We start from the raw sequence: 23,914 nt of genomic DNA on the forward strand, positions 1-23,914 counted from the left end.
TTATTGTACGTTAAAGCTGTTAAGTATTTACATATATATTCGTATTGTGACAATTAACAGAAAAGCAATTTTTTTCGAAAACTACAAAGAATACACGCGTACTCGCAAAAATACATACACAAATGTAGTTATATTTTCTATTATGTTTGGTAATTAAATTCACACCATCACAATCCGAAGGATACAAAATAAACGGAAACAAATGAAAATCCCTAACTTATAAGCCTGAAAGACAAATATTGACGAGTGTTGTGCTTGGTTTCAATACCATGGAACAGACAAAAAACGGATAACTTCCCTATTTTTTGTAAGCAAACCTTTTGAAATTAACTTTTACGTATAAATAAATATTTATATAAATATACAGCCTGATGAGTCGTATTTTAATACCGATAGTTTCCCATTTGAATTGCGCGCGCATGAGTGCTGCGCTGGTATGTATTTTTTTTAAATGCCGTCCCCTGCACGAAAATACTTCTGCTTGAGGATTATTCGCGATGTGTCCGCGTTGCGTAGTGAATGGCTGCACACCGTTATCGCTTGGAAAATGTACAGAAATTCTATTTTAGCTTAAAATAATAATTTAGAAAAACTATTAAATGCTAATGTGTGTGTGTGGCGAGTATTTACATTTGTGCAGCAACCGAATAATGAAAGCATAGCCTTCCATCCTACTGTAACTGCCACACTGCTGTTGCTGGCTCAGCAGAGTAAAAATAGGAAAAGGCGGGTAGCGGAAGAAGAAGCAATCAAGTGGCAGCAACGATAACAAAAACAACAGCAGCAGCCAGCAGCCGCTGCGGCAGCTCCGCAGGCAAAATGCAGAAAGTTAATTAGCGTGAACAGAATCACCGCTCCGTGGGTGGTCAGTCGCAATTTGTGTGTGTGCGCGCGTGTAGGTCAAGAAGGGTGGGCGCCTGGATGACATGGAGTTCGCTGATCTGATAAAAACACCCAAATTGGATGGGGTATTCCTGCATACCAATGCAACAAATGCAACAGTTGAAGGCACCCTGTGCATAACGGGTCACCATTTACTGCTCAGCGCACGCCAGGAGAGCACACAGGAGCTATGGGTGAGCATCCAGTGAAGCGAATAATTGCTTTTTGTCAGTTAACGGTTAATTGAATTATTGTGTGCATTTTCCAGCTGCTGCACAAGAACATCGATTGCGTGGAAAAGAAGCCGAGCATGGGCCAGAACATTGTCATGGGCGGCATCATAACACTAAAGTGCAAAGATTTGCGAATTATATCTCTCGAGATCAAGTACGCCAAAGACTTCTTCAACGTAGCCGCCTCCTTGGAGGCGCTCAGTGCAATACAGAACGTGGAGCTGGAGTATCCATTCTTCTACAGACCCATGTACTCAATACTGGAGGATGGCTTCACCATGTTTAGGTTCGTTCTAATATAATTATTAAATTACTCATAATAACAGTCTTTATCGCAGGCCTGAGCTGGAATTTGCACATCTTATCAGCGGCATGAGCATGGGCGGTGCCTCGTCACCAAATGTGGCAAACATAACAATTTGCACGCCTTCCACATCGTCTGTTGGCATGGGCCATAGCAGCATACCCCATCCGCTGCAAAATGGATTCGCATTGGACGCGGCGACTGCGTTAGTGGGCAGCTGTAGCGGAAGCGGCAACTTTGTGTCGGCCTGCGAGTGGCGAATCAGCCACGTAAATAGTGACTTTAGCGTCTGCCCCACATATGGCGCCACACTGATTGTACCTAAAGCAATTAGCGATGAACAAATCGCACTCTCCGCTGCATTTCGAGATGGCGGACGTTTCCCATTGCTCAGCTACAGGCATGAGAACGGCGTCAGTTTAATTAGATTGTTGATTTGTTTAAGGACATAATTGAATTAACCTATTTCCCGCACACAGGCCATACTGATGCGCAGCTCACAGCCGTTGTCCATACAGGGTATCAAGCGCTGTCGCGCCGACGAGGCGATACTCAACCTTGTGCTGGGACGCAGTAAAAAGGGCTTCATTGTCGACACGTGGGGCAAGGGCAAGTCGAACACGGAAACTGATCTGCACTACTCGCAGTGGAAGAAGGTGAATCGCGCAATCGGCAATGTCACCTCACCCGCCTCCATTCTGGACAGCTTTGCCAAACTGATTGAAGCCTGCAACGATATTGGATGCAGTACAGACAAGTGGCTATCGCGTTTGGAGAGCAGTGGCTGGCTAAGCCTGGTGCTCAATTCGTTAAATGCTTCGTGTGTGGTGGCCCAGTGCTTGGATCAAGAGGGCAGTCCAGTGCTGGTGCATGGCGCCAAGGGTCTGGACTCCACCCTGATTGTCACGTCGTTGGTGCAAATCATCTTGAATCCAGATTGCCGAACTGTGCGCGGGTTAGCTATGTCCCATCTTATTTCGTATATTATAACTACAATTATTGATGCATTGCAGCTTGCAAGCACTGATTGAGCGTGAGTGGATACAGGCGGGACATCCTTTCGCCGCGCGACATCGCTACTCCTGCTACACTCCACATCAGTTGAGGAACAAGAACTCGGGCGCCACCTTTGTTCTCTTTCTGGATTGCATATTTCAGCTGTTTACACAGTTTCCGTGCAGCTTTGAGTTCAGCACGCAGCTTCTTATATTGCTCTTCGAGCACAGCTACTTCTCGCAGTATGGCACCTTCTTATGCAACTCGGAGCGCGAGCGACACGAGCTGCAGGTGCACACAAGAACCACCAGCTTGTGGTCGTACCTTAATCGACCAGATGTGCTGCAAACCTTACTTAATCCCCTGTATGAGCCGAATTCCAGCGTGATTTGGCCCTCTGTGGCGCCCATTAGTTTGGAACTGTGGAGCGGTGAGTGTTTGTATATTATTTCCATTGAATTATTCACTCACATTTATTTTGTCTTCTTTATTTGAAGAACTCTATTTGCGCTGGGTGATTGATCAAGGCAATTTAGCAACAACCATGACACAAATACAGGAGCTGATAACAAGCGAAAAGGAGCTGAGAACCCAGGTGAAAGCTGTAACTTTCAAGTTATACATTTGAATTCATTAAAAAAATTTCTTATGATTCCATTCCAGGCATTCAAGCTGCGCAAACAAGCTGTGGAACTATGCCAGGAAGTTGCGGCACAAATACATGATCTGGATAATGCATGAGTGGGTTATCTACCTCACTGCGCAATTATCTCTGTGTCTCTCTAACCATATTTTATATACTATATATATATATATATATAACATACATATATACACTTATTTTTGATACTTTCTGTAGCCATTTTGAATCAATTGTTTAAGCAACTTTTATTTTGTATGAAAGTTCAACACTAATGACTAAGTCTCGAAAAGTTCCATTTAAAAACATTGCTGAAACAAAATCAAGAATCAAAGAAAAGAAAAAAAGATCTGATTTTCGATCAAAACAGAGTGCCCGAACATTTTTTCCTAATTGTCCATTGTAATCTATTGAAATGACAGTCTAATCTGTTAATCTGAAGCGCTCTCTCTCGATGTAATTAACAAGCGATCTCCCTTATCTGTGTACTTTAACAAAGCTCTCTTGAAACTAACTTGCACATAAGATTATCAAATGTCTAACAATTTGAGTCAATTTTTGACGCATTTACTTGTATGGAATTTTTAGTAAAATAAGTCTTCAAATTTACAATTATTACTTAACGATAAACACAAAACTCCGCTAAGCAGCTGATCAAATGTAAAATTGTTCAATTTAAAAAATTTGCCTTTTTCGAAAAGTTGGTATTTTGTAAATTTTGATTGAATCGCGTACATTTATTGCTTTTAAAGCGTTCATAAAAGAAGAGAGTAATATATACATAAATATATATTAATAACGTCAAAATCTAGCTTATGCTGTCTTTCCCTATTTGCATGTGTTAATATAAATGTTTGTAGTTAGAATGGTAAAAATATTGAATGTTTCTTTCGAATTGTGATCGTATTTGAAATCATAGAAATTCTTATGTAATTTATATGAAAATATTTATATATATCTATTGTGCGTATTTTGAGTGTACTATGCTAATAACAATTAAGTGCAATAAATGCGTATTATTTTGCCAACTCATCTATTTAGTAAATGCAATCTATTCAAACACCTGGCAAGACTTGCAACGCTGCTGCCACCTGTTGCACTTGAAGTCTCAGGTTTAGCATCAACAAATGAAACGCAGTTAAAATTTGCCGTTTTCTAAAAAGTAAATTAATTTATTTTGACTATACAAAATTGTTTCTTTCCTATTGTATTTGTATTTGTTTTATATATAGTTTATTTTCGGTATTTGTAAAAAAACTCACTTTAAAGAACTCTTAATATGCTCGATTGTTTGTAATTCTGCACAAAAAATAACGAAAATCATGTTTGAAGATGTGTTCATTGTTAAAAAATGCAATAAAACGATAAAGTGACTTTTAAAGAGAAAAACGCGATTAGCTTGTACAGTAAAACGAATAAACCCGAGTTCTCAAACAAAGCTGACGGCAATCAATTCTGTACATAATTACGCAGCCTCATCTTCCAGGAAGAAGAACTGTCCAGAGCGTTTCTGTTCCGTATCCTTGACCGAGTTATTCTTATTGATGCGCGGCCTGAAGTTGTTGGGATCTCGTCGGAAAGTAATGCCCAACAGCTCAAGGAATCGATTCATGCCATTGAGCAGAGATTGGGGCGAGTACGCAGTGGTCTTCACCGAGGGCTGACCCTCAATAACAATGACACGATCCGCCAGGTATGTAGCCATAATGAAATCGTGCTCCACTACAAAGCCAGTCTTCTTGGCATGCAGAATGTAACTGTAAATTAAAAAACCGTCATGAAATGAAATTGAATTGAATTAAGAAGTAAACTACTTACCGCTTTATCACTTTGGCGGCGACCAAACGTTGCTCAGAATCCAGATATGCAGAGGGTTCGTCGATAAGGTATACATCAGCTGGCTTGCCCAAGCAGAGCACCAGGGCTACACGCTGCAATTCACCACCAGAGAGGTTCTGCACCTCTTGGTCCATGATCTCTTCGATCTTCATGGGTTTCATGACATCCGCAATGAACTGCGGATGCACGTAGGCATCGCGAATCTTCTCGTGCAGCAGATGACGCACATGATTTTGGAACTTGGGTGAAATCTTTTGCGGCTTGTACGAAATGTTCAGCATTGGCAGCTCTACTTCACCATCCGGCTGCAGATTGCCAGCGAGCATGCGAATAAACGTTGTCTTGCCCGTTCCGTTCTCACCAAGCAGCACCAGGATTTCCGAGTCACTGAAATGACCCTTCTCTATGGTCAACTCGAATTTGCCCAATGTTTTAACCATTGAGGGGTAAACGTAATGATTCATGCGTTTGATCTCCTCCTCCGTGGCCGACTCGGATACCTTGAAAGTAAGCGACTCCGTACGGAAACGCATGTTCTCCGTTGGCACAAAACCGTCCAGAAAGATGTTGATACCTTCACGCACCGAGAAAGGCATAGTCACAACACCATAGCAGCCGGGCACACCATACAGGCAACAGATGAAATCTGACAGATAATCCAGCACAGATAAATCGTGCTCCACAACGATTATGAACCTGTTGAAACAGTAATACGTTAGCATGGTAAATATGGGCTTGCAAATCATTTATATACTTGGTAGGATGCAGCAACGAGCGAACAGTCAAGGCAGCATTCAGACGCTGCTTAACATCCAGATAAGAGGACGGTTCGTCAAACATGAAAATGTCAGCATTCTGTATGCACACCATTGCAATAGCAAATCGTTGAAGCTCTCCACCAGAAAGTTGCGCAATTTCTCTATCGCGAATGTGGGACAGATCCAACATGTCGCAAATCTTCGTTTGCAGATCTCGTTCATCCTTTTTATCGAGCAGGTCACCAACAGTGCCACGAACTGCTTTTGGAATCTGATCCACATACTGAGGCTTGACCAGGGCTTTAAGGTTGTCTTCCAGGATCTTAGTGAAATAGTTCTGCAGCTCGGAACCTCGGAAGTAGGCCAGGATTTCCGTCCAGTCCGGTGGGTTCGCATATTTTCCCAAGTTCGGCTTCTGCTTACCAGCAAGAATTTTCAGCGCTGTCGACTTGCCAATACCGTTTTGGCCAACCAAGCCGAGGACTTCTCCAGGTCTTGGGATGGGCAGGCGATGTAGCTTGAACGAGTTTTTACTATACCGATGCGTTGTGTGCTTATCCAAATTGCTGGGCAAGTTGATGATTGTAATGGCCTCAAACGGACATTTCTGTAAAGGAATTCGATTAACAGCTGTTGGGCAGGTAGTTGCGAAGAGAATGCATACCTTGACACAGATACCGCATCCGATGCACAGCTCCTCGGAAAGTGATGCTATCTTCGACGTGGGCGTCACTTCAATGCACAGTTTGCCCATGCGTACCACCGGACAGGACTTCTTGCACTCCTGCCGACAACGCTTCGGCTTGCACTTGTCATCGCTGACGATGGCAATACGCGTCTGCTTGTCCGTTTCCTCGTTTTCTTTCCTGCGCGACATGCTGGTGGGAGCGAAATGTGATTTGAATTATTAATGTTCCAACTATCATTCAGCTCCGCGCATTGGGCACTGTCAACGTTGCAAATGTCAAAAGCAGCCGTCAAAACAAAACTAGTGCAATGCGGGAAGGGGCGACGGACAGGGCAATCAAGTTGCGTGCAGTGAAAGTATAACCTCAAAACAAATGCTTTATAGCAAAATATCGAATGAGCTGTGGCACTTGCCGCGAATTTCCAATGATGCCGTGATTATGTTTATACACAAATTTACTTGTAATTTACCTGCGAACTTGTCTGAAATTTATTTTAAACAAGCAGAACGTCAACGCACGCTCTTGCGTTGTCAGCCAACAAGTTTCAAAGGGAGTGCACGATAGTGATTGCTAATGGTGGGTAAGCTCCAAGAAAACCGATAGCATCGATATATGCAGGTGTAGATAATTTTTGCAATTAAAAATAAGCACCTAATAAATAACTATTTCTTTAAAAAATATAATGTAACTGTTTTCACAAATAACTAACACAATCAAATTTAACAATCACTTGGTTACGGCTGAAATAAATGAAAAAACTTGTGATGTAAAATATCGATACTTTTATTTCATTGAGTTCCACCACCGGAATGGAAAACAATGATGACGTTTACGTTTGACGACCCGACCGTCGTGCATTCGTATATTTCTTAAACATCCGTGAATATTTACACGTTGTAGGTGTATTGTTGGCTTTAAAATAATAATAATGGTTGTTGAGGAACCAAGTCCAAATAATGCAGAAGCTGTGGAGAAAAGTGACAGCAGCACTCTGGTGCCAGAACCAGTGAAAATCTTCACAGTTGAAAGTGAGTCTAAGTACCCCACCACGGGAGCTGCTGACAATTAACCTAAAAATGTGTGGAAATTGAAAACAATATTTTTTTGGTGCAATTATTGCAGTCCTGCACATGATCAAGGATGCCCAGCAACAACATGGTCTCCGACACGGCGATTATCAACGATATCGTGGCTACTGCACACGCCGCATTCGACGTCTGCGCAAGGCTTTGAAGTATCCCCAGGGCGACAAACGTCACTTTAAGCGTCGCGATGTAACACTATCCCAACTGACGGGGAAAAAGGCGGACGAGCGATTCATACACATACCGCTGATAAGTGCGGAGCGTGCCTGGGCCTATGCTATGCAGCTGAAACAAGAGGCCAACACGGAGCCGCGAAAGCGCTTTCATTTAATAAACAAGCTGCGTCGCGCCTGTTTTTACGCTCTTCAATTACAGGAGCTGTGCAATGTTAGTAAATTGGCTACTTGTTGATATTACATTATAATAAACATATATATTTATACCACAGACGGAAGCGTTCGATGCGCGCACGAAGCTTGAGTGCGAGGCATATGTGGCCTGGATGCATGGTACATTGCACTTTGAACTGCAGCTGTGGAAGTCGGCTGGTGAGCACTTAAAGCGGGCCCAGGTGGTGTACGAGAATCTGGCGAAAGCACTGCCCGACGACGATCAGGAGCTGTATCGTGCCAAGGTGAATGAGTTTACTCCGAACTTGCGCTATTGTGCCTATAACATTAGCGGTGGCGCCAGCGGCGGTAAGATCGATGAAATCCTAGAACTGCGAGCTCAGGGCGTGTTGGAGAACTTGGATGTGCTGGTTAGTCAAACGAAATCGGAGAGCAGCGAGGGACTCCAGACGATCGATTGGCGTGGCCGCAAGGTCACCGTCCGTCCCGAAAAGGTACGCCTATTCTTGCTTAGCGCCCAGGAGCTGGACAAAGCACTGGCCAAGACAACGAAACAGGATGCCAAGATTGAGCTGATTGAACGCATATTGATGGATTGCAAGGATGCCATACAGGCAGTGCGGGATGAGATTAAACAGGATCCCAAGCTACGCTCTCTGACCACAGGTCAAACTGTTTCGGGCGTGCAATACTTGCTGGCATATTTGAGCTACATACGCCACAGCCGCACTCTGCAGCGCAATTTGTGCTTGGTTGATCAGGTAATTATCCACAGCCAGCTCTGGTGTCGATCACTTTCAAATAATTAATAAATTCATTTACCCAGGCCAAGCTGAACTTCGATGATCCCAATCAGCAGCAAGGGCAAGCTCAAACCGAGGGCAAACGCGTACGGCCGCAGGACTTGGCACGTCTGTACGAGATCATCTTGCAGAATGTTACCGAAATGCAGCAAATCAGCGGCATGGAGGAGGATACTCAGTATCAGAGCGAGGTTGCCAACCTGGCGCTCACGTTTAAGGCCTTCCGCTGCTATTACATTGCGCTCACTCTGATCGATATGAAAAAGTGGAAGGAGGCAGTGGCGCTGTACGAGCGTGCGTCCAACTACGCCAACGATGCGCTCAAGGGCAAATCCTGCTCTGAATTCGATTTGCAATCGGAGCTCAAGAAAATTGTTGCCTCAATCGATGGCAGCAAGTTTTCGGCTCTTGCATATAGCGTGCTGGAAGATGACAACAGCGAGGACGCGAGTGGCGTCTCCACCAAATCGCAGAAGACAACGAAGCCGCTGTACGAACGGCTCTCGCAATATAAGGAGGATCAATCGCTGCACACCCGGTCGCCTAATGTGTTCAAACTGACGCCCGACATGGAGCCCATACCCTGCAAGCCCCTGTTCTTCGATCTGGCCATGAACTACTTGGAACTACCATCCCTGGAGGATAAGCTCGAATCGCCCGGAAAGAAGGGTGCCTCCATCACGGGCTTTGTCAAGGGCTTCCTTGGCTGGGGCGGAAGTGGCAATAAGTGAGACAGTGGCTCGTTTGAATAATCAAAAGTCTACACCCCCCTGCTGAAATTCCATGTTTGCTTTTATAGGAACGTCCAACAAGCTTGTGCGTTCATCTGTTTTTTCTTTTAGATCATGGCTTTTTTATTATAATTACCAACGACCAGCCAACATAGAACACGTATCAACAAAATTCGTTTAAGCTACAATAGTGAGGAATCATTGGTAATAAAGGAAGCAACAAATGCTGCAAATGTCCTTGTTATAACGGGATTTCCCTTGACCAACTGCATCGCACTGAGATAACAGTAACAAAGTGGACTCAGGGATATTGCTTGTGTTTATTGAGATGAAAACAACTTGGCTTAAAGGGTTTAATAACTACTAGTGGTGCACCTAATCACACGCCCAGGTAGCCGTGCTCGTAGAACTCCAGGGCCAAATCTCTGATACGCAGATGATACTCGGGCGTCAGCTTCTGCGTACAGTTAATCTCTTTTCCATTCAGGTTCAGCTCACTTATCACATCCAGGTCGGGTATATTGTTGGGATCAAAGGTGACGGCAGGCAGTATCCACATGGAAATGGCCAATCCGTAGTGCACGTGACGCACATAGTCCTCGCTGAGGCGTTGCAAGGAGAAGATCTCACAGAGCTCAGCCAGCTGGTTGGCCGCCGGCGTATGACGCAGCTGCTGGCCCAGCTCCTTGCGCAGCGCCTCTGCGTAGGCAGCCAGCAGTGTGTCCGTGTGCACGTCGCGCAGCTGGCGGTGCGTGCTAGTGTATATGAAGTGCAATAGATCAAACACGGGCGAGGTGCGTCGCATGGCTTGCAGATCGAAGAAGATGACCTCCTCGGGTTGTGAGCGAAACATTAGATTGTTCAGCCAGAGATCGCCGTGACAGATCACGCTGAGCGGCGTTGCGGCTGCCGCATTGATGCTCTGATGGAGCTGGCCGAAGAGCTTCGGCTGCAGCTGCTCGATGAGGCGTATGGGCGCCGAGAGATAGCCGTCTGCATTCGACGCATTCAGGCTGTCCAGCGCCTGCTGCACCGATGTGTCCAGTATACGCGAATAGAAGTCGGCGGCATCCGGACAGTAGACAATCTCGCTCATGTGCGCGCACTGCTCAGCGAAGTGGGCAGATTCCAGATGCTGCGCGGCCAACGAAGCTGCGTGCAACTGCGCCAGTTTCTGCAAAATTTTGGATGTACATTGGGCGATGTCGAGGTTTGCTTGTTGCTTACCTTCATCACGAGCAGGCAGTGCCGCAAGTCGAGACCGGCCAAGCGGTTCATCATGCGGAATCCCAGCGCCTTGAGGTCCTGCAGCACGATAATGGGCTCGCCACTCGGACTGCCATCCGTATGGGATGCAATGTGGCACTGCGGAAACAGAGGCTGCTGGCTGTAGCGACAGAGCAGCGGCACCACATGCTGATACACGTTGATCTCGTTTGTGAACGCCTCGCCGCAACGGTAAAGCTGCCGACGCGAGATGCTCGCAATCTGACGCTTGATGATGACTGAGCAGCTGGCAGTTGCAGTCGCGCTCTCAGCAGAAGCTGAAAGAACCGAAACAAAACAAAACAAAACAGAATAATTCAAAGCCAGAACACAGCAAAACCCACACACACACAGGCAGAGAGCAACGCTTGCGCCTCTCTCACGCTCCGCTTCTCCCTCGCTCTTTCGCAAGCTGAACAGCTGACTTTTGTTTACGCGCCATAGTAAATTTTATGAATGAAGTTGTTTGCTCTTTGTCAGAATGTGTGTGCTTTTGTATGGATATGTGCGACTGTGTGTGTGTGTGCTGAGAGAGTCGCTCAGTTGCCTGCTGTGTGCGTGTGAGTTTACGTTTGTATTCGTGTGTGGGCGAGTGTGCGTGTTGACCTTTAGCAAATGTATATTACATATACATATATATATATATCTATATTGCATTTAGAATTCGTATAACAAGGTCAGTTGACGTCGCCGCTAAAAGTGTAGCAGCAACAACAACAACAACCACAAGAGCAACGCGAGCAGCAAAATTAATCAATAGGCTGAACGCAGCTTGACTTCAATTTGCTGGACGATGGATACAAGTCTGTCCAGCAAATCAGCAGCTTCTTTACCCGCATCATGGATTGTCACCCGCTTCACCAAGGACATGTAGTTGTCGCCGCTGCTGCTGCCCGCGCTGCACGAGATTCGGCCGATGCTGAACTTTGTTAAATTCTTCGATCGAAACAGTTTGCGCAAACACTCGATGTCCTCCACATATTGATTCGCTGCTGTTGTGCCGGCCTGATCACTGACTCCATTCGATGCACCTGCCGCCATGGCAGTCGTTGTCATTCTGCCCGCAGCCCAAACGCAACTGATTGAAAGTCTGAAGTGGAGCTGAAGCTGAATTGTGCGCCCAATTTATTGGTTTGTGCAACTGCAGCATTTTAGAGACATTGCACCACTGGCATGAATTTCCGAATTGGGCCAGGTCACTTGATCGCGGCTCATATGTTTATTGTCTTGTATTATGATTCTTTATATTTATTTTTGCCTATGCCATTGATTTTTGCTAATTTATGTGCACTAATTGAAATTTCTGTTTCAGTTTCAGTTGCAGTTTTATTCTGACTTTCGCACAGACGTGCAAATGCGCTGAAGTAAACCGACTGTCGGACGGCACAACGACAACTGAACCACAACGTCAGAACGATTTTCCACTGCATTAAGAATGCACTCAGCAACACCCAGACACACGCACGCACACACACACGGACGCACAACTCACAAGTGCATTTGCACTAATAGAGAGCGAGCGAGCGAGCGAGCTATTGCAAAGTTTCTCTTTAATCCTCTCTCTCGCTCGCTCTTTCTATTTCTCTTTCCTGCAGTTCATTTGGAAGCCGGCAGGCAAAGGAGGCAAACACCTCGCTCGCTCTCTTACTGTAGTTCGCTGTCGCCGTTGCAGTTGTTGTTGTTCGGGCTGTTACCGTTCAAGGTGGGGTCAGGCGAACTTTCGCTCATTTCACGAGTGTACACTGTGCGTATGCTTAACCTCAGCAATGGCAAAGCGGATATGATGTTGCTCATACGCCGTGTTGTGCATAGTCGTTTGCATTGTGCCAGAATTGCGTGCACTTGAAACTGCAGGCAACGGCCTTGGCGCCACTGCGCCCAGCTGAGTTATTAAGCTCTATGTGTGTGTGTGTGCGTGAGCTTGTGTAGGCTGAGGTGTTTAAGTAAATACAAGTCGAAATAATACTTGAAGGTTGCTCAGAAGCCACTCAAAACATAACTGTTATGTGAAAGTAAGATATTTGTAAATATTGAAAAACTTAAATTATGCGTAATTTATCAAACATCGCAATTAATTATTAATTATAATTATTAATTAATTAATTATTAATTGATGTTCTAGAAAATAGTTTATGGTAGCTAATTTCATTTAATTTTTATTTTATATCTTTAACTACTATTGTATATGAAAGTATTTCGAATGATGTAACGTACATAGTACATCTGAAAATATTATATTTAAGTGGGCTGTTATGGGTGATGGAAATGCTAATTACATATTATGATGTAATTAGAAAGAAATGTTGGCGTTTAGTAGTTATAAACAGGACATGTAAAATGTCAATGAAATGATTTGTAATATGACTTTAATCAAGAACACAAAGTTTTTATCTTACCTAAAATTCTCCCATTTCTATGCACATGATTTTTGGCAATTTCAAATGTAAGAGAGAAAATTTTCGATCAGATTACTTATAGTGTACATTTAAATTTGTACATGATCAGAGCGAATGATTCAAACTAATGAAAAGATGGCAAATGTAAACATATAATTTGATTCACCACATTACTATCTAATCAAAGCTAAATATATTTAATACCACAAAACCATGCGAGCGGTTTCGCTGTTAATCCCATGCTAACAATGCAGCCATATATAGTGGTATTTGAATAATATCTCTTAAATATGCATCTACAAATCACTATTCATTAAATATCGAATTCGACAGGGCCAACAAATAAACACCGATTTGTTAGACCACACCCTAGATATGAAGCCAAGCCAAGAGTCAGCCAATGTAATTACCACAAAGACATATTGAGCCACGCACCTGTGCCGCCTACGCGCTTAAGTTCAAGGCAATCGAAATACAAGCCCAGCCAGAGCCCAGCTGTTCCCTCGGCCACAGCCCCCCGGGTGGAGAGCTGCTTCCGCATCAGCTGACATCAGCGGTTGAATAACCCCAGCGCTGACTGCGAGCAGCCACAACAAATTAGGGTCAAACATGTGCAGCTTCACGTTCCGCTCCAGTCGAGACTGAGAAGCTGAGAGATTGAGCTGGCTGAGCATTCAGTTTCAGATTCAGTTTCAGGGTCAAACAACACTTTCAAAACTCGAAATTGAAATCGCAAAAGCAATCGCACTTGGATTTGGATTCCGATTCTAAGCAAATTACACATATACATAAGAGAAACAATAAATATACCCTGTACGCACAGCAGACGATAGAGTCGTTTGAGTTGAATTGACTTGCCTGATAGACGTCAGGGTGTCTAGCTTAGACAGTCTAAGGCAAAAGCTGAAATCAAAACAAAGTTTATAATAATACTCTGTTAAACTCTCAATAGATATTGCCCAAAGTTAACTTTATTTAATTAAATTACAGCTATATCACAGTACCATATATCTCTGCATAAAATGAAATGGATGGACAACTAAATGTCCCATTATTACAGTGTCTAGTAATCCATTTCGAAAAGTTCCCATCCATTTTACTGTACCATCCAAAGATCAGTTAAATAAAAATAGATATTAGATCTGTAATTGAAATAGACTAGCTTCAAGGAACCCGTAATGGATACAAGGAAACCATTTAGTTACAAATCAAATACCCTATGATATACTAGATGTGAAATTAAAGTAGTTTGAATGGAGATCACCTCTTCTCGGTACTTGTCCAGGGTGTCAACTAGTCGAGCATGATTGCCCTTTGCACTCTGTGCACAGCTGTAAAGCAACCGGCAACAGGCGACCTTTTTTGGCGGGCATTTTGTAGAGCATGAGAAACTTTACGGCAGTCTGAGCAAAAAGCTGACGCATTTAATTGCACAAACTATGGCCTAGGCCTAGGTCGACACGCAATTGTTGCTCTTTCATCCATAATTAATTGAATACAAAGTAAATACACCCATGTAGACGCCTTTCAAGCCACTCAAGCTTGCAGCGCTCGGCGCACAGCTTTGAGTGCTTCTCGCATGGATTCGACTCAACGCGCGTTGAGTGAAACTCGTTTGCTGTGGCATTCAACGTGAAACACATAAAAGTACGCCACCTCGTTGTTCGAATTTCAGTTACAGTTTCTGTGTCAACTTTGCCAGCCAGCCAGCCAGAGAGTCAGCCAGTCAGCCAGGTGCAGTGTTTGTTCCAGTTCCCCAGTGTTGAGTCAAGTGGTGGGCGGTACCAAAGAGATCGAGATTAAGATCACAATCAACGATGTTTGTTGTTGTTGTTGTTGTGTGTGCTGTTAATGTGCAACCTTGACTTTGGCTCCAGTTCTGTTCAAATGCCAAGCTGCGCGCCTCTCGTTCGAATGCTAATTTTTAATTGTGACTAAGACTGTGAAATATTTCAGCCTATGTGGAGCAGACTGACAATTAAGTCGCTGCAGCTGTCCGCTCTTATCATTCAGCCAATACATAAATAAACAAATAAAGAAACACAAACGTCAATTGCGAAAAGTTCATGGATAAAGCGCCAGTTACTGCAGCAGCAACAGTTGCTATTGCAGCAGCAACAATTGCTGCCAGTTAGGCCAGAGTCGTGCTCAGGCCTGTGCCTAGTCGCTCCACTTGTTGGCGCGATAATTGATTTTTCCGTAAATAATTTATGACGCACGTAACTGACAGTTTCTGCTGAAAGATTACAAATTGCCACTGACCAATGGCCAACGCACCCAAATTATTAGGCCCATAGCCATATCGTTTACTAGCCTTCAATTAAACCAAAATGGAACGGCTCACCTACAATAAGCTCTCCTCTCTTGCAGCGCCTACGATGTGGTCCACCCGCCTGTTTTGTGTGTTCGCCTGCCTTGCACTCGCCCTGAGCACAGCTCGGGCTCAGTTCTTCTACCACCAGGCACTGGGACTGCCAGCCAAGGCGGCGTATGAGCCAGAGTCGCCGTACACGGGATACGCCACAGCCGAGGCGCATCCGTCGGTGGTGAAGAACGCACAGTGGGAGTCGGAGCTGCCTCACGAGTTATCGAAGAGTGCCCGATTCTATGATGATCCCATCATTGCAGCCAATCTGGCCAAGGAGTCGCTGCTCACCCGCAAGGAAATGGCCGTTGTCCACCGGGAGGCGGAGAAGATTCCCCGCGAACAGGTCTACAAGCTCTTCAAGAACGCGGGTTATCTGAGTCGCAGATAAATGGGAAAACATGTCCCGTACCTCCTGTGCCTTGTTGTATTCTAGTTCGTACTTTGTTGCTTATGTGTATTATATAATTTGATATTTGTAAATATAATCAACAATTTTTTATTCGTATACGTTGAGAGTCATTCAGATAAGGAATTGTTGAGGCTATCCTAAGCTGATAAACGGGCTAAATTGTTGCAACTTTTCTGTTGACCTTGTAAACTTTTTATAATATTAATAATAATATATTTTAAATCGACTTAACTAGCTTTGATGATCAAATGGAAATTAAATATTTTCTCGGATAATTATAATTTGTTAAAATACGTTTGATACATTTATCAAGGATTAGTAAGCCTTAACAGAAAGGTTGCAGACAAATTACTTTTGCTTTCTAAGATAAAAAGGTTCGCGATTGAGGTCATCTGCTACTCGGAAACTTCTGACTATAGCATTCTGATCACAGTTGGGATTTTATAGACATAAGGTGTTGAGCTATAAAGATTTTTCAAATAGCTCTTGAACAGGTTTAAAGCGGTCATTTTTATTACTAAAGGTTCGCTTTATTGTTGTTGTTAATTACCTAACACAGTTTCCTATAGATGTGAGCAAGCGATTTTAGTAGTACATGTATTGGCGGTCTGGATTTAACTTATAGAGCTGACAATGCGAGAGCATGTGCATTAAAAGAGTAATAATCCTATCCACTCGATGCGCCGTGAGAACGTAACACACCCATTCAAGGGTGGAGAGAATTCGGTATGAATGGCCAATATATAATTACAAGATAATCTATAGGACGAATTGCCGCTCTTAAATTACATTGTTAAAATGCTATATTGATAGAGCACGAGTATTCATTCATAAAAATATGAAATCCGCAATTATATTGACGATTAACAATCATAATAAAAATTTAAATTTAAGTTAAAAGAAATAGAAAATTAGCTAATAAAGAAAATAATTATTTCAATTTATTTATATTTTGTACTCTTTTACAAAATTTGGGGTATTATGCATTTTTTATTATTAAATTCCATATTCCTTGCTTATATACATTGATAGTACATACATCTTCTTAGTTTGTATATGAATATACATTAGTCTTGTTTCAAAATAAAGGTAAGCTAAATTCAAAATAAGGTAAATTTAATTTCCCAATAAAATATTAAAATCATGATTTTGTATATTTAAAGCAATTTTACATGCATCTATATATTATAAGTAGTGGAACTATGATATGGCAAAATGTGCAATAGCTCAATAAAAATATTATATGGTGTGGCGGTGCTATATTATATACAGGTTTACAAAAGTGTCTTTGATTATTGTACAAATAGCTCGGCGCCGTTACTGGGGAATGTGGCAAAGACGACTTCATTGAAGTCGTTGGGCTGATAGCGCTCCAAGAGATGAGCAGGCAATTGAGCATAGTACTCGCGCTTGAGTACGTTGACGTAATCTGAAGCAGCCTCTACTGAGTCGCACATGGCCACAATGCAACCGCCCCAGCTGTGAACGGAGTTGAATGCATTTTTATTATATATTTGATTAGAGATTAGGCAGATTGAAATATATCAATAACTACTCACCCCGCGCCCGTAACACGTGCGCTGACGCCTTGCTTGACAGATAAGGCCACAAGGCGCTCTAAATCCGGATGTGAGCACTCGTAGAGCTCGCGCAGGCTTTGATGGGACTGCTGCATGAGCTGACCCAGCTGCTCAATGTCCTGTTTGCTGGAGCGGCGTTGCAGCTGCTCGCAAATCTGACGAAACTGGACCACACGCCCCGACTCTGTGGATAACAATTAGATAAATATATACTTGTAATAAATATGTAATTACTGAAATGCATTCAAAACTAACCCTGGATAACATGCAAGGCGCGTTGGCGCAGCTTGAACTGCTGCATGTGCTGGGTGCTGGACGTCAGGAAATCTGTTTCCAGCTCTTGTTCCGTGATGCCGAGGCCCTCGCAAATGTCCTCGCGTGTGTAAAGCGATTTTTTCAACTGCTGATCAATGAGCTTCACATATGAAGCATTATCCAAATGACAAGCCTCCTGGAGATCAATGAATCTAATAAGCTCCTTCCAGTTAGGCAGCTTCTGTGACTTTGCCAGCCAACGCGTAGCCAAACGACACTCGACGACACGTTCGTTGTAGTCGGAAGAGGCTGCTTTCCGCTTCTGCACAAGACTATTGGCGACCACAAAGCAACTTCCGGCGGGCAACGTAACGGGCGTTCCCTTTAACTTCGGATGGAATTCGATGTGTTGAGCGCAGCCCTGCTTCGCCAGATAGGCAATGGCTTGATCCATGCCACCGCTGTGGGTGCCAATATATTGCTCACAGCTTGCCGAAATCGAGGCTAGCTGCTTGCGATCCAACGGCATGCCCTGAGCATGTCCTGTAGCCAGTACAGCGGCGCTGACCAAAGCACTGGAACTGGAGAGTCCGGCGGCCAAAGGAACGTTGCCACTGAGAGCAATGCGCATACCAATTGGGCGCCACTTGTCATTCAGCTCTTCCTGTATGCCTTTGATGCCACATAGAAAGTAGCTGTACCAGGCCGGGCCTCCAGTCTTGGGCAGCTTGATCCTAAGAGTGAAAGATATAAATACAAATACATTTGCTGTCTGTATTTAACCTACTCAAGGTCATTTAGATCGCAATCAAAGCTTTGAAATTTGCCTTCATCCAGATGATGCAGCTCTAGTTGCGCCTGTTGCTTGTTTGTGCCCACGGCTAGAATAATGCTCTGCTCCACGGCCATGGGCAGCACAGAATACCCACAGTAGTCGACATGTTCGCCTATTATGTTGACGCTATTGCAGAATATAAACATATAAGGATCAGGATTATATAAATACCGTTATGATATCCTCTTACCGTCCGGGTACACGCACATAGAACTCTGGTTCATCGCCGTATTGCTCCTTGAAAAAGCCGCCCAGTGTCATTAACCGCTCATAGACCTTGGCATCGGGCTGAAGCTTTTGCACTGCGACATGCTCATCTCCCACCTTGGAGTCTGGGACTGTACCGTTTCCACTATTCAATGCCATTATTTAACTTGCGATTCGATAGAAAAAATATGTTTTCGTTATAAGAATGTGAACGTGTCACAATACCCCGTTAAGCCATAATAATAATAATACAGGCCCATTAAAAAGAAAATACGTACGTAAACAAAATTAACTACACACACACTCACTAGCATATGTATACATATAGGGAAGGTGTGCAAAATGACTGTTATCAGCGTGGCTCTCACCTTATCACAATGTCATTGGAGTGATTAAATATGCAACAACTTGCTAACTGGCAAATATCGGCTTCGGAAGTATATTAAGTTGCATCACTCGTTAAATTGACTGAAATTGCATTAATTAAATTGACCAAAATGACTGCAAAGTGCACGAACTTATCGCTTACATTTTGCACCGGCAAAACCTAACGCGCTCAGAGAGAGAGAGAGAGAGAGAGAATAGCTGAAGATAACAGCTGATATGAAGGCGTTGCCAGATATAAGATAAAATATTGCATTGGCGGGTTTTTTGAGTGTGCATCAGCTAATATACTTTCTCTTTTTTTTTACAATTCTATTAACCGAAAAAACTTTTTGTACACATACCAACTGTTATTATCAGGCTTTCAGAAGCGAAGAACACTTGGACTGAGTTTTTACGTTATCAAGCGATCAACTGAATTGTAGTTGATTGTGTGCGAGCACTACGACCGCTAATGGGAAACTGAGAGCTCAAGTCAGTCCAGTTTCCGTTTTGTTTAGGCAGATATCAAAAAAGTATGTGTTGCGTCTTATTGGTGCGGCGTCTTCTAGAGTTTTGTTTACATTAGCTGTTCGTTATCAGCCTGAATTCCATGTAGGTCATGCTCACTGTAGCCCTGCTATGTGGCTACACTTAAAAAAAAAGACATTTTGATGAGCTTTTAGATACAGGTTTGTACGCAAATGTAAATTTATTCACATACATGTTTATGCTTAAGTAAATATTCAAATCGAAATCTTTAAAATTCGTGCAGTAATCTGCTCAGTTATGCTCTCTTAAATTTTTTGTAGACTTATATATTTTTTATTTATTATGATAGACTCTGTCAATTTAAATTTTTTTTGAGCCGCCGATATATTTGATATGTTACTATCGATCAATATATTCGATATTCATACATAGATTGTACATCCACCTTTATGAATATTATTAACATAATAATTAATACAATTAAGGATGCAAATAACTACTATTTTTAAAAATATATTAATTACTAGCTTCTAAAAACAAATTCAAAATATCGATAAGTATTAGACAACAGCTGCTCTGTCATAGGTACATTTTTACTGTGGTTAGCATAAATTAGATTGTTACAAAGTCGCCAGTTTACCTGTTACAAGGTGCAAAGTTAATTTACGCCCAAAGAAATAAGGCTATTTAAACTAATGTTTAAATGAAATTAATGCAATTTATGCAGTCAATAATTAAATAATTTGTTTATGATTGAGAAAACTCCGTATTTTTCATTGACCCTCAAATTAGATGCACTGTTAATAACATATCAGCAAATGTTAAAGTCTTCTGGCGCCTAACAGAAGCGAAAACATAACGAAAAAATACAAAGATTTTCATATATCATCCGAAGTACTTGACAGACAATCCGTAAGCAATGTCAAGCTTACAACGTACAGTGCTTAAGTCAAAATTGCCACCTACCATTCCGGGTGGCCGGATTGGCCGAGCGTAAGTTTTTTCCGCTAATTATAAGCGTGTGTGTGGAGGATGAAGGACATGACATCTAATTAATATGCCATTGCAGAGATTCATTTAAAAAATCAAGAATCAGGGACTACAGGCCATGCATGTGGAACGAATTCTTCGCCGAGAAGGAAGACGTCGTCGTGGACGAGCACCGAATGTTTCGAGTCTACCGCACTAAAAAACCCGAGAAACCAGGCCCCATATTGTTGTTATTGCACGGAGGGGGCTATTCGGCGCTTACTTGGGCGCACTTTTGTGTATGTATACGTATCCTGTACATGTGAGCAATTATCATATTCCATCACTATCCGTTCTACCTTCCAGTCGGAAGTGACAAGCATGATACACTGTCAGTGTCTGTGCGTCGACCTTCGAGGACATGGTGACAGCAAAGTGGATGACGAGGACGACTTGTCGGCAGACACGCTATCACAGTAAGTGTTAGCCTGTTGCTTCTCTGAGTGTGTGGGACATGCCTAAGTGCTATGCTCTCTATGTACTTATAGGGACATTGGTGATCTAATCACAAAACTCTATCCCGAGGAAGTACCACAAATCTATGTGGTTGGTCACTCGATGGGCGGAGCCATTGCTGTGCATTTTGCTCATATGGCATTAGTGCCGACTCTGATTGGCATCACCGTAATCGATGTCGTTGAGGGCACAGCTATGGAAGCTTTGGCTAGCATGCAAAGCTTTCTGCGCTCGCGTCCTAAGTATTTTCAGAGTATACCGAATGCCATTGAGTGGTGCATTCGGAGCGGACAGGTGAGGAATGTGGACAGTGCCAAAGTCTCAATGCCTGGACAGATAATTAAGTGAGTGACGTCATTGCGAAGAGAGCTTTTATTTAAATTGATTTTCCGATTTAGCTGTACAACGAATAAATTGGCAACGAATGATCTTCCCCTGCCAGAGGAGGTGCTAGAGGAAGCGCATCACACGAGCATGTTTCCCAATGCATTTAGCATTTCTGAAGATGAAGAGGTAGGCAATGCCGGGGAAGAAGGAGCTGAAAGCGTTGACTTCAAGAAGCCCATGACAACTAAAGCTGCAACAGATGCGGCCAAGAAGTATGTATTTCAACGGTAAATTGGAAAAGCAACGCCGACATTTTGAATACTTCTAGCTACACCTGGCGTATCGATCTGGCTAAATCGGAAAAGTATTGGGTCGGCTGGTTTTCGGGTCTCAGCGACAAGTTCCTTAATTTACGAATACCTAAACAATTGCTCCTGGCCAGCATTGATGGCCTTGATCGCACACTTACCGTTGGACAAATGCAGGGGCGCTTCCAAATGCAAGTGTTGGCACGCTGTGGTCACGCCGTACACGAGGACCGTCCACACGAGGTTGCTGAGGTCATCAGCGGCTATTTGATACGCAATCGCTTTGCTGAGGCCGCCGGCGAGTTTCGATGCCACATGCCCTCCTGTTAATCCTCAATCTTGTACAATTGTAGCACAAAATGTCTATTTTTAAATGGAGCATTACAGACGTGTATACATATATACATATATATATAAACTTACGCACGGAAGCATAAGGAATAGGAACAGGAAATACTCTAGGCGTATTATCTATATATATTACCATATACTCCAATAATTTATTCGATTACTTACAACCGATTCATACGTATTTTCAATCGTTATAGTATTCGCTCAGTTAGCCAAACGCCCGATTACAAAAACTCGTAATTTCATTGAGTTGCGCTTCTTAAATTCTTAAGCTGTGAGTTTTTGTCTGTATTGAAAATGTGCCACGATTCAATTTGAACTTATACAAAACGATTATATTATATCAAGTAAATAATTTTAATAAAATTATAAAATTACTACAGTACACGCGCAACCCAATTGTTTCTAGCGCCCCAAACTATGCTTTTTAGTTAATTAAGTAGAAAAATAATGATTTGCTCAACGGTTCGCTCAATTTACTTGTATAACTATTTCTACACGTTAAACATTTAACATATTTTGCTTTTCAACTTCATTCTAGTCGACAAAGCGATAGCCTCCATCTGCCTTCATTTTTATCTTGGTCTCCAGGCTACGGATGCGATGTAAGCGCTCGGAGATTTGATCATGTATCTCCAAACGATATTTCTTACCCTGTCCCAGAGCCTCCATTTCGGCCAGCCATTCGGCACGCTCATTGATTTGATCCAGCACTGAGATGACATATATAGAGAGAGGTTCAAATCGACAAAAACTGATCTGCACTCACATTCATTGATTAGATCATTCTCGGTAACCAAACGATCCTCACGGGTACGTCGTAGCGGCTTGATGGCCGGATCCGGCAGCTCAATGCCAGCCATGGTGAACTGCAGCCTCGACTTGGCCTTGTCGCTGACCATGCGATTGTCCACTTTGGGGCGAAAGTAGGACCTCTCATAGGCGCCACTACTTTCAATCTGGCGCAGATTCTTGCGCTTGGCATTGCGAGCACGCTCCAGTATGGCCTGGGTCTCCTTGTCGATATCGTTGCTGGTATTGGGACGAGGCGGCTTAGGCAAGGGCAGTGGCTCCCCACTGCGCAAGCTTTGATCGATCTGCTTGCGCATAATCATGGACATCTTCGACTCCTTCATGAGCACTGCAACGCAAGCGGGGCAAGCTAAATGGCATCCCAGAACTCTAATTATACTTACGCTTGAGTAAATCAGCAGTTTCCTTGCTGTACTCCACTTTGGGAACATGGAAGGCACCGCTGCCGCCAGGTGCAATGCGTTCACTTGGCCACATGGGCAACTGCTCATTGTCCTTGTCTTTGTCAGTTATATGTCCTCCCTTGGGCAACGGCATCTCCGGCTGTGGCTGATGCTGCTGTTGGTGTCTGAGCAAGCCCGCGGTCAGCCCATCGAGCTGTACGTTATTATAGCGATGCCTGTGCATATTGTTAATAGTTCAAATTTTGCTCTCTATAAATTTTAGTTTTTGTCTATAATATGGATATATATGTTTGGATTGCTTTTCAACAGTTGTGTGTGCCCGATATGTCAGTGGAAAGGCCTCGCACGTTAACTTCAAACAACTTGAACACGCATGGCAACCTTTGTTGTTAGGCAACCAAGTGGGGGTATCACACACACACACGCACACACTCAGTCAAAATAAGCAGTTAGTTTTTGAAATAATTTATTTAAAATAAATAAATATATATATTAATATATATATATGCTTGTTTGTATATGTGTATTGGTAATAGGTACACTCTGAATGTTCACATTTGATAATTCGTTCTATGCCTGCGCCTTGACCTCTCATCTTCTTTGACTCGATTTATTTACTATTTATTAACTTGACTTTATGCACTATATTTTTAGTAGTTGAACTTTTACTTATTAAACCGTTTTTTTGTATTTTGAACTTTGCTATGGCTATCAAATTTGTTTATATATAATTTTTTTCAAGCTT

At 43.0% G+C, this 23,914-nt stretch overlaps 8 protein-coding genes across 14 annotated transcripts; 4 read left to right on the plus strand and 4 right to left on the minus strand.

The window, feature by feature from the left end:
• Positions 1-470: 470 nt before the first annotated feature.
• LOC108612415 (myotubularin-related protein 9) lies at positions 471-4,449 on the plus strand. Its single transcript, XM_089468119.1, has 7 exons — positions 471-1,076; positions 1,151-1,401; positions 1,454-1,832; positions 1,899-2,374; positions 2,433-2,845; positions 2,913-3,010; positions 3,079-4,449. Exons 1-7 carry the CDS (start codon positions 927-929, stop codon positions 3,154-3,156), a joined length of 1,845 nt encoding a protein of 614 aa, XP_089324245.1. The 5' UTR covers positions 471-926; the 3' UTR covers positions 3,157-4,449.
• On the minus strand, positions 4,200-7,025 carry pix (ATP-binding cassette sub-family E member 1 pix). The gene is made up of 5 exons (XM_018008369.2): positions 6,811-7,025; positions 6,317-6,530; positions 5,649-6,259; positions 4,874-5,590; positions 4,200-4,812 (listed from the first exon to the last, which is right to left on the minus strand). The coding sequence occupies exons 2-5, from the start codon at positions 6,527-6,529 to the stop codon at positions 4,521-4,523; spliced, it is 1,833 nt and encodes a 610-aa protein (XP_017863858.1). The 5' UTR covers position 6,530; positions 6,811-7,025; the 3' UTR covers positions 4,200-4,520.
• A 101-nt stretch (positions 7,026-7,126) lies between these two features.
• On the plus strand, positions 7,127-9,543 carry Srp68 (signal recognition particle 68). Its single transcript, XM_018008692.2, has 4 exons — positions 7,127-7,369; positions 7,464-7,813; positions 7,875-8,537; positions 8,603-9,543. The coding sequence occupies exons 1-4, from the start codon at positions 7,270-7,272 to the stop codon at positions 9,308-9,310; spliced, it is 1,821 nt and encodes a 606-aa protein (XP_017864181.1). The 5' UTR covers positions 7,127-7,269; the 3' UTR covers positions 9,311-9,543.
• Positions 9,544-9,611: 68 nt separating this feature from the next.
• On the minus strand, positions 9,612-11,983 carry LOC108612416 (uncharacterized). Of its 2 annotated transcripts, none has more exons than XM_089468124.1 (3): positions 11,369-11,983; positions 10,538-10,843; positions 9,612-10,484 (listed from the first exon to the last, which is right to left on the minus strand). In XM_089468124.1, exons 1-3 carry the CDS (start codon positions 11,630-11,632, stop codon positions 9,690-9,692), a joined length of 1,365 nt encoding a protein of 454 aa, XP_089324250.1. In that variant the 5' UTR covers positions 11,633-11,983; the 3' UTR covers positions 9,612-9,689. The 2 variants fall into 2 exon arrangements, with proteins under 2 accessions (XP_089324250.1, XP_089324249.1); XM_089468123.1 differs by having other exon boundaries at positions 10,538-10,854; positions 11,410-11,982.
• A 91-nt stretch (positions 11,984-12,074) lies between these two features.
• Positions 12,075-15,847, plus strand: LOC108612417 (uncharacterized). Of its 4 annotated transcripts, none has more exons than XM_089468131.1 (2): positions 12,075-12,588; positions 15,343-15,847. In XM_089468131.1, the coding sequence occupies exon 2, from the start codon at positions 15,351-15,353 to the stop codon at positions 15,726-15,728; it is 378 nt and encodes a 125-aa protein (XP_089324257.1). In that variant the 5' UTR covers positions 12,075-12,588; positions 15,343-15,350; the 3' UTR covers positions 15,729-15,847. The 4 variants fall into 4 exon arrangements, with proteins under 4 accessions (XP_089324257.1, XP_089324255.1, XP_089324254.1 ...); XM_089468129.1 differs by lacking the exon at positions 12,075-12,588 and adding an exon at positions 12,628-13,785; XM_089468128.1 differs by lacking the exon at positions 12,075-12,588 and adding an exon at positions 14,202-14,706.
• A 1,037-nt stretch (positions 15,848-16,884) lies between these two features.
• On the minus strand, positions 16,885-19,510 carry Galk (N-acetylgalactosamine kinase). Of its 3 annotated transcripts, XM_089468121.1 has the most exons (7): positions 19,156-19,183; positions 18,995-19,094; positions 18,610-18,792; positions 18,372-18,545; positions 17,585-18,318; positions 17,309-17,513; positions 16,885-17,228 (listed from the first exon to the last, which is right to left on the minus strand). In XM_089468121.1, exons 3-7 carry the CDS (start codon positions 18,783-18,785, stop codon positions 17,042-17,044), a joined length of 1,476 nt encoding a protein of 491 aa, XP_089324247.1. In that variant the 5' UTR covers positions 18,786-18,792; positions 18,995-19,094; positions 19,156-19,183; the 3' UTR covers positions 16,885-17,041. The 3 variants fall into 3 exon arrangements, with proteins under 3 accessions (XP_089324247.1, XP_089324246.1, XP_089324248.1); XM_089468120.1 differs by lacking the exons at positions 18,995-19,094; positions 19,156-19,183 and adding an exon at positions 19,355-19,510; XM_089468122.1 differs by having other exon boundaries at positions 18,905-19,190.
• A 543-nt stretch (positions 19,511-20,053) lies between these two features.
• Positions 20,054-22,337, plus strand: LOC108612419 (protein phosphatase methylesterase 1). Its single transcript, XM_018005301.2, has 6 exons — positions 20,054-20,474; positions 20,551-20,749; positions 20,817-20,926; positions 20,999-21,310; positions 21,365-21,565; positions 21,622-22,337. Exons 1-6 carry the CDS (start codon positions 20,401-20,403, stop codon positions 21,929-21,931), a joined length of 1,206 nt encoding a protein of 401 aa, XP_017860790.2. The 5' UTR covers positions 20,054-20,400; the 3' UTR covers positions 21,932-22,337.
• Positions 22,338-22,403: 66 nt separating this feature from the next.
• On the minus strand, positions 22,404-23,882 carry LOC108612669 (UPF0193 protein EVG1 homolog). Its single transcript, XM_018005624.2, has 3 exons — positions 23,149-23,882; positions 22,722-23,093; positions 22,404-22,665 (listed from the first exon to the last, which is right to left on the minus strand). Exons 1-3 carry the CDS (start codon positions 23,390-23,392, stop codon positions 22,490-22,492), a joined length of 792 nt encoding a protein of 263 aa, XP_017861113.1. The 5' UTR covers positions 23,393-23,882; the 3' UTR covers positions 22,404-22,489.
• Between the last annotated feature and the right edge of the window lie 32 nt (positions 23,883-23,914).

Source organism: Drosophila arizonae, chromosome 4 (assembly GCF_054131065.1).
Source record: "Drosophila arizonae isolate 15081-1271.41 chromosome 4, UAZ_ARI_1.0, whole genome shotgun sequence".
Lineage (NCBI taxonomy): Eukaryota > Metazoa > Arthropoda > Insecta > Diptera > Drosophilidae > Drosophila > Drosophila arizonae.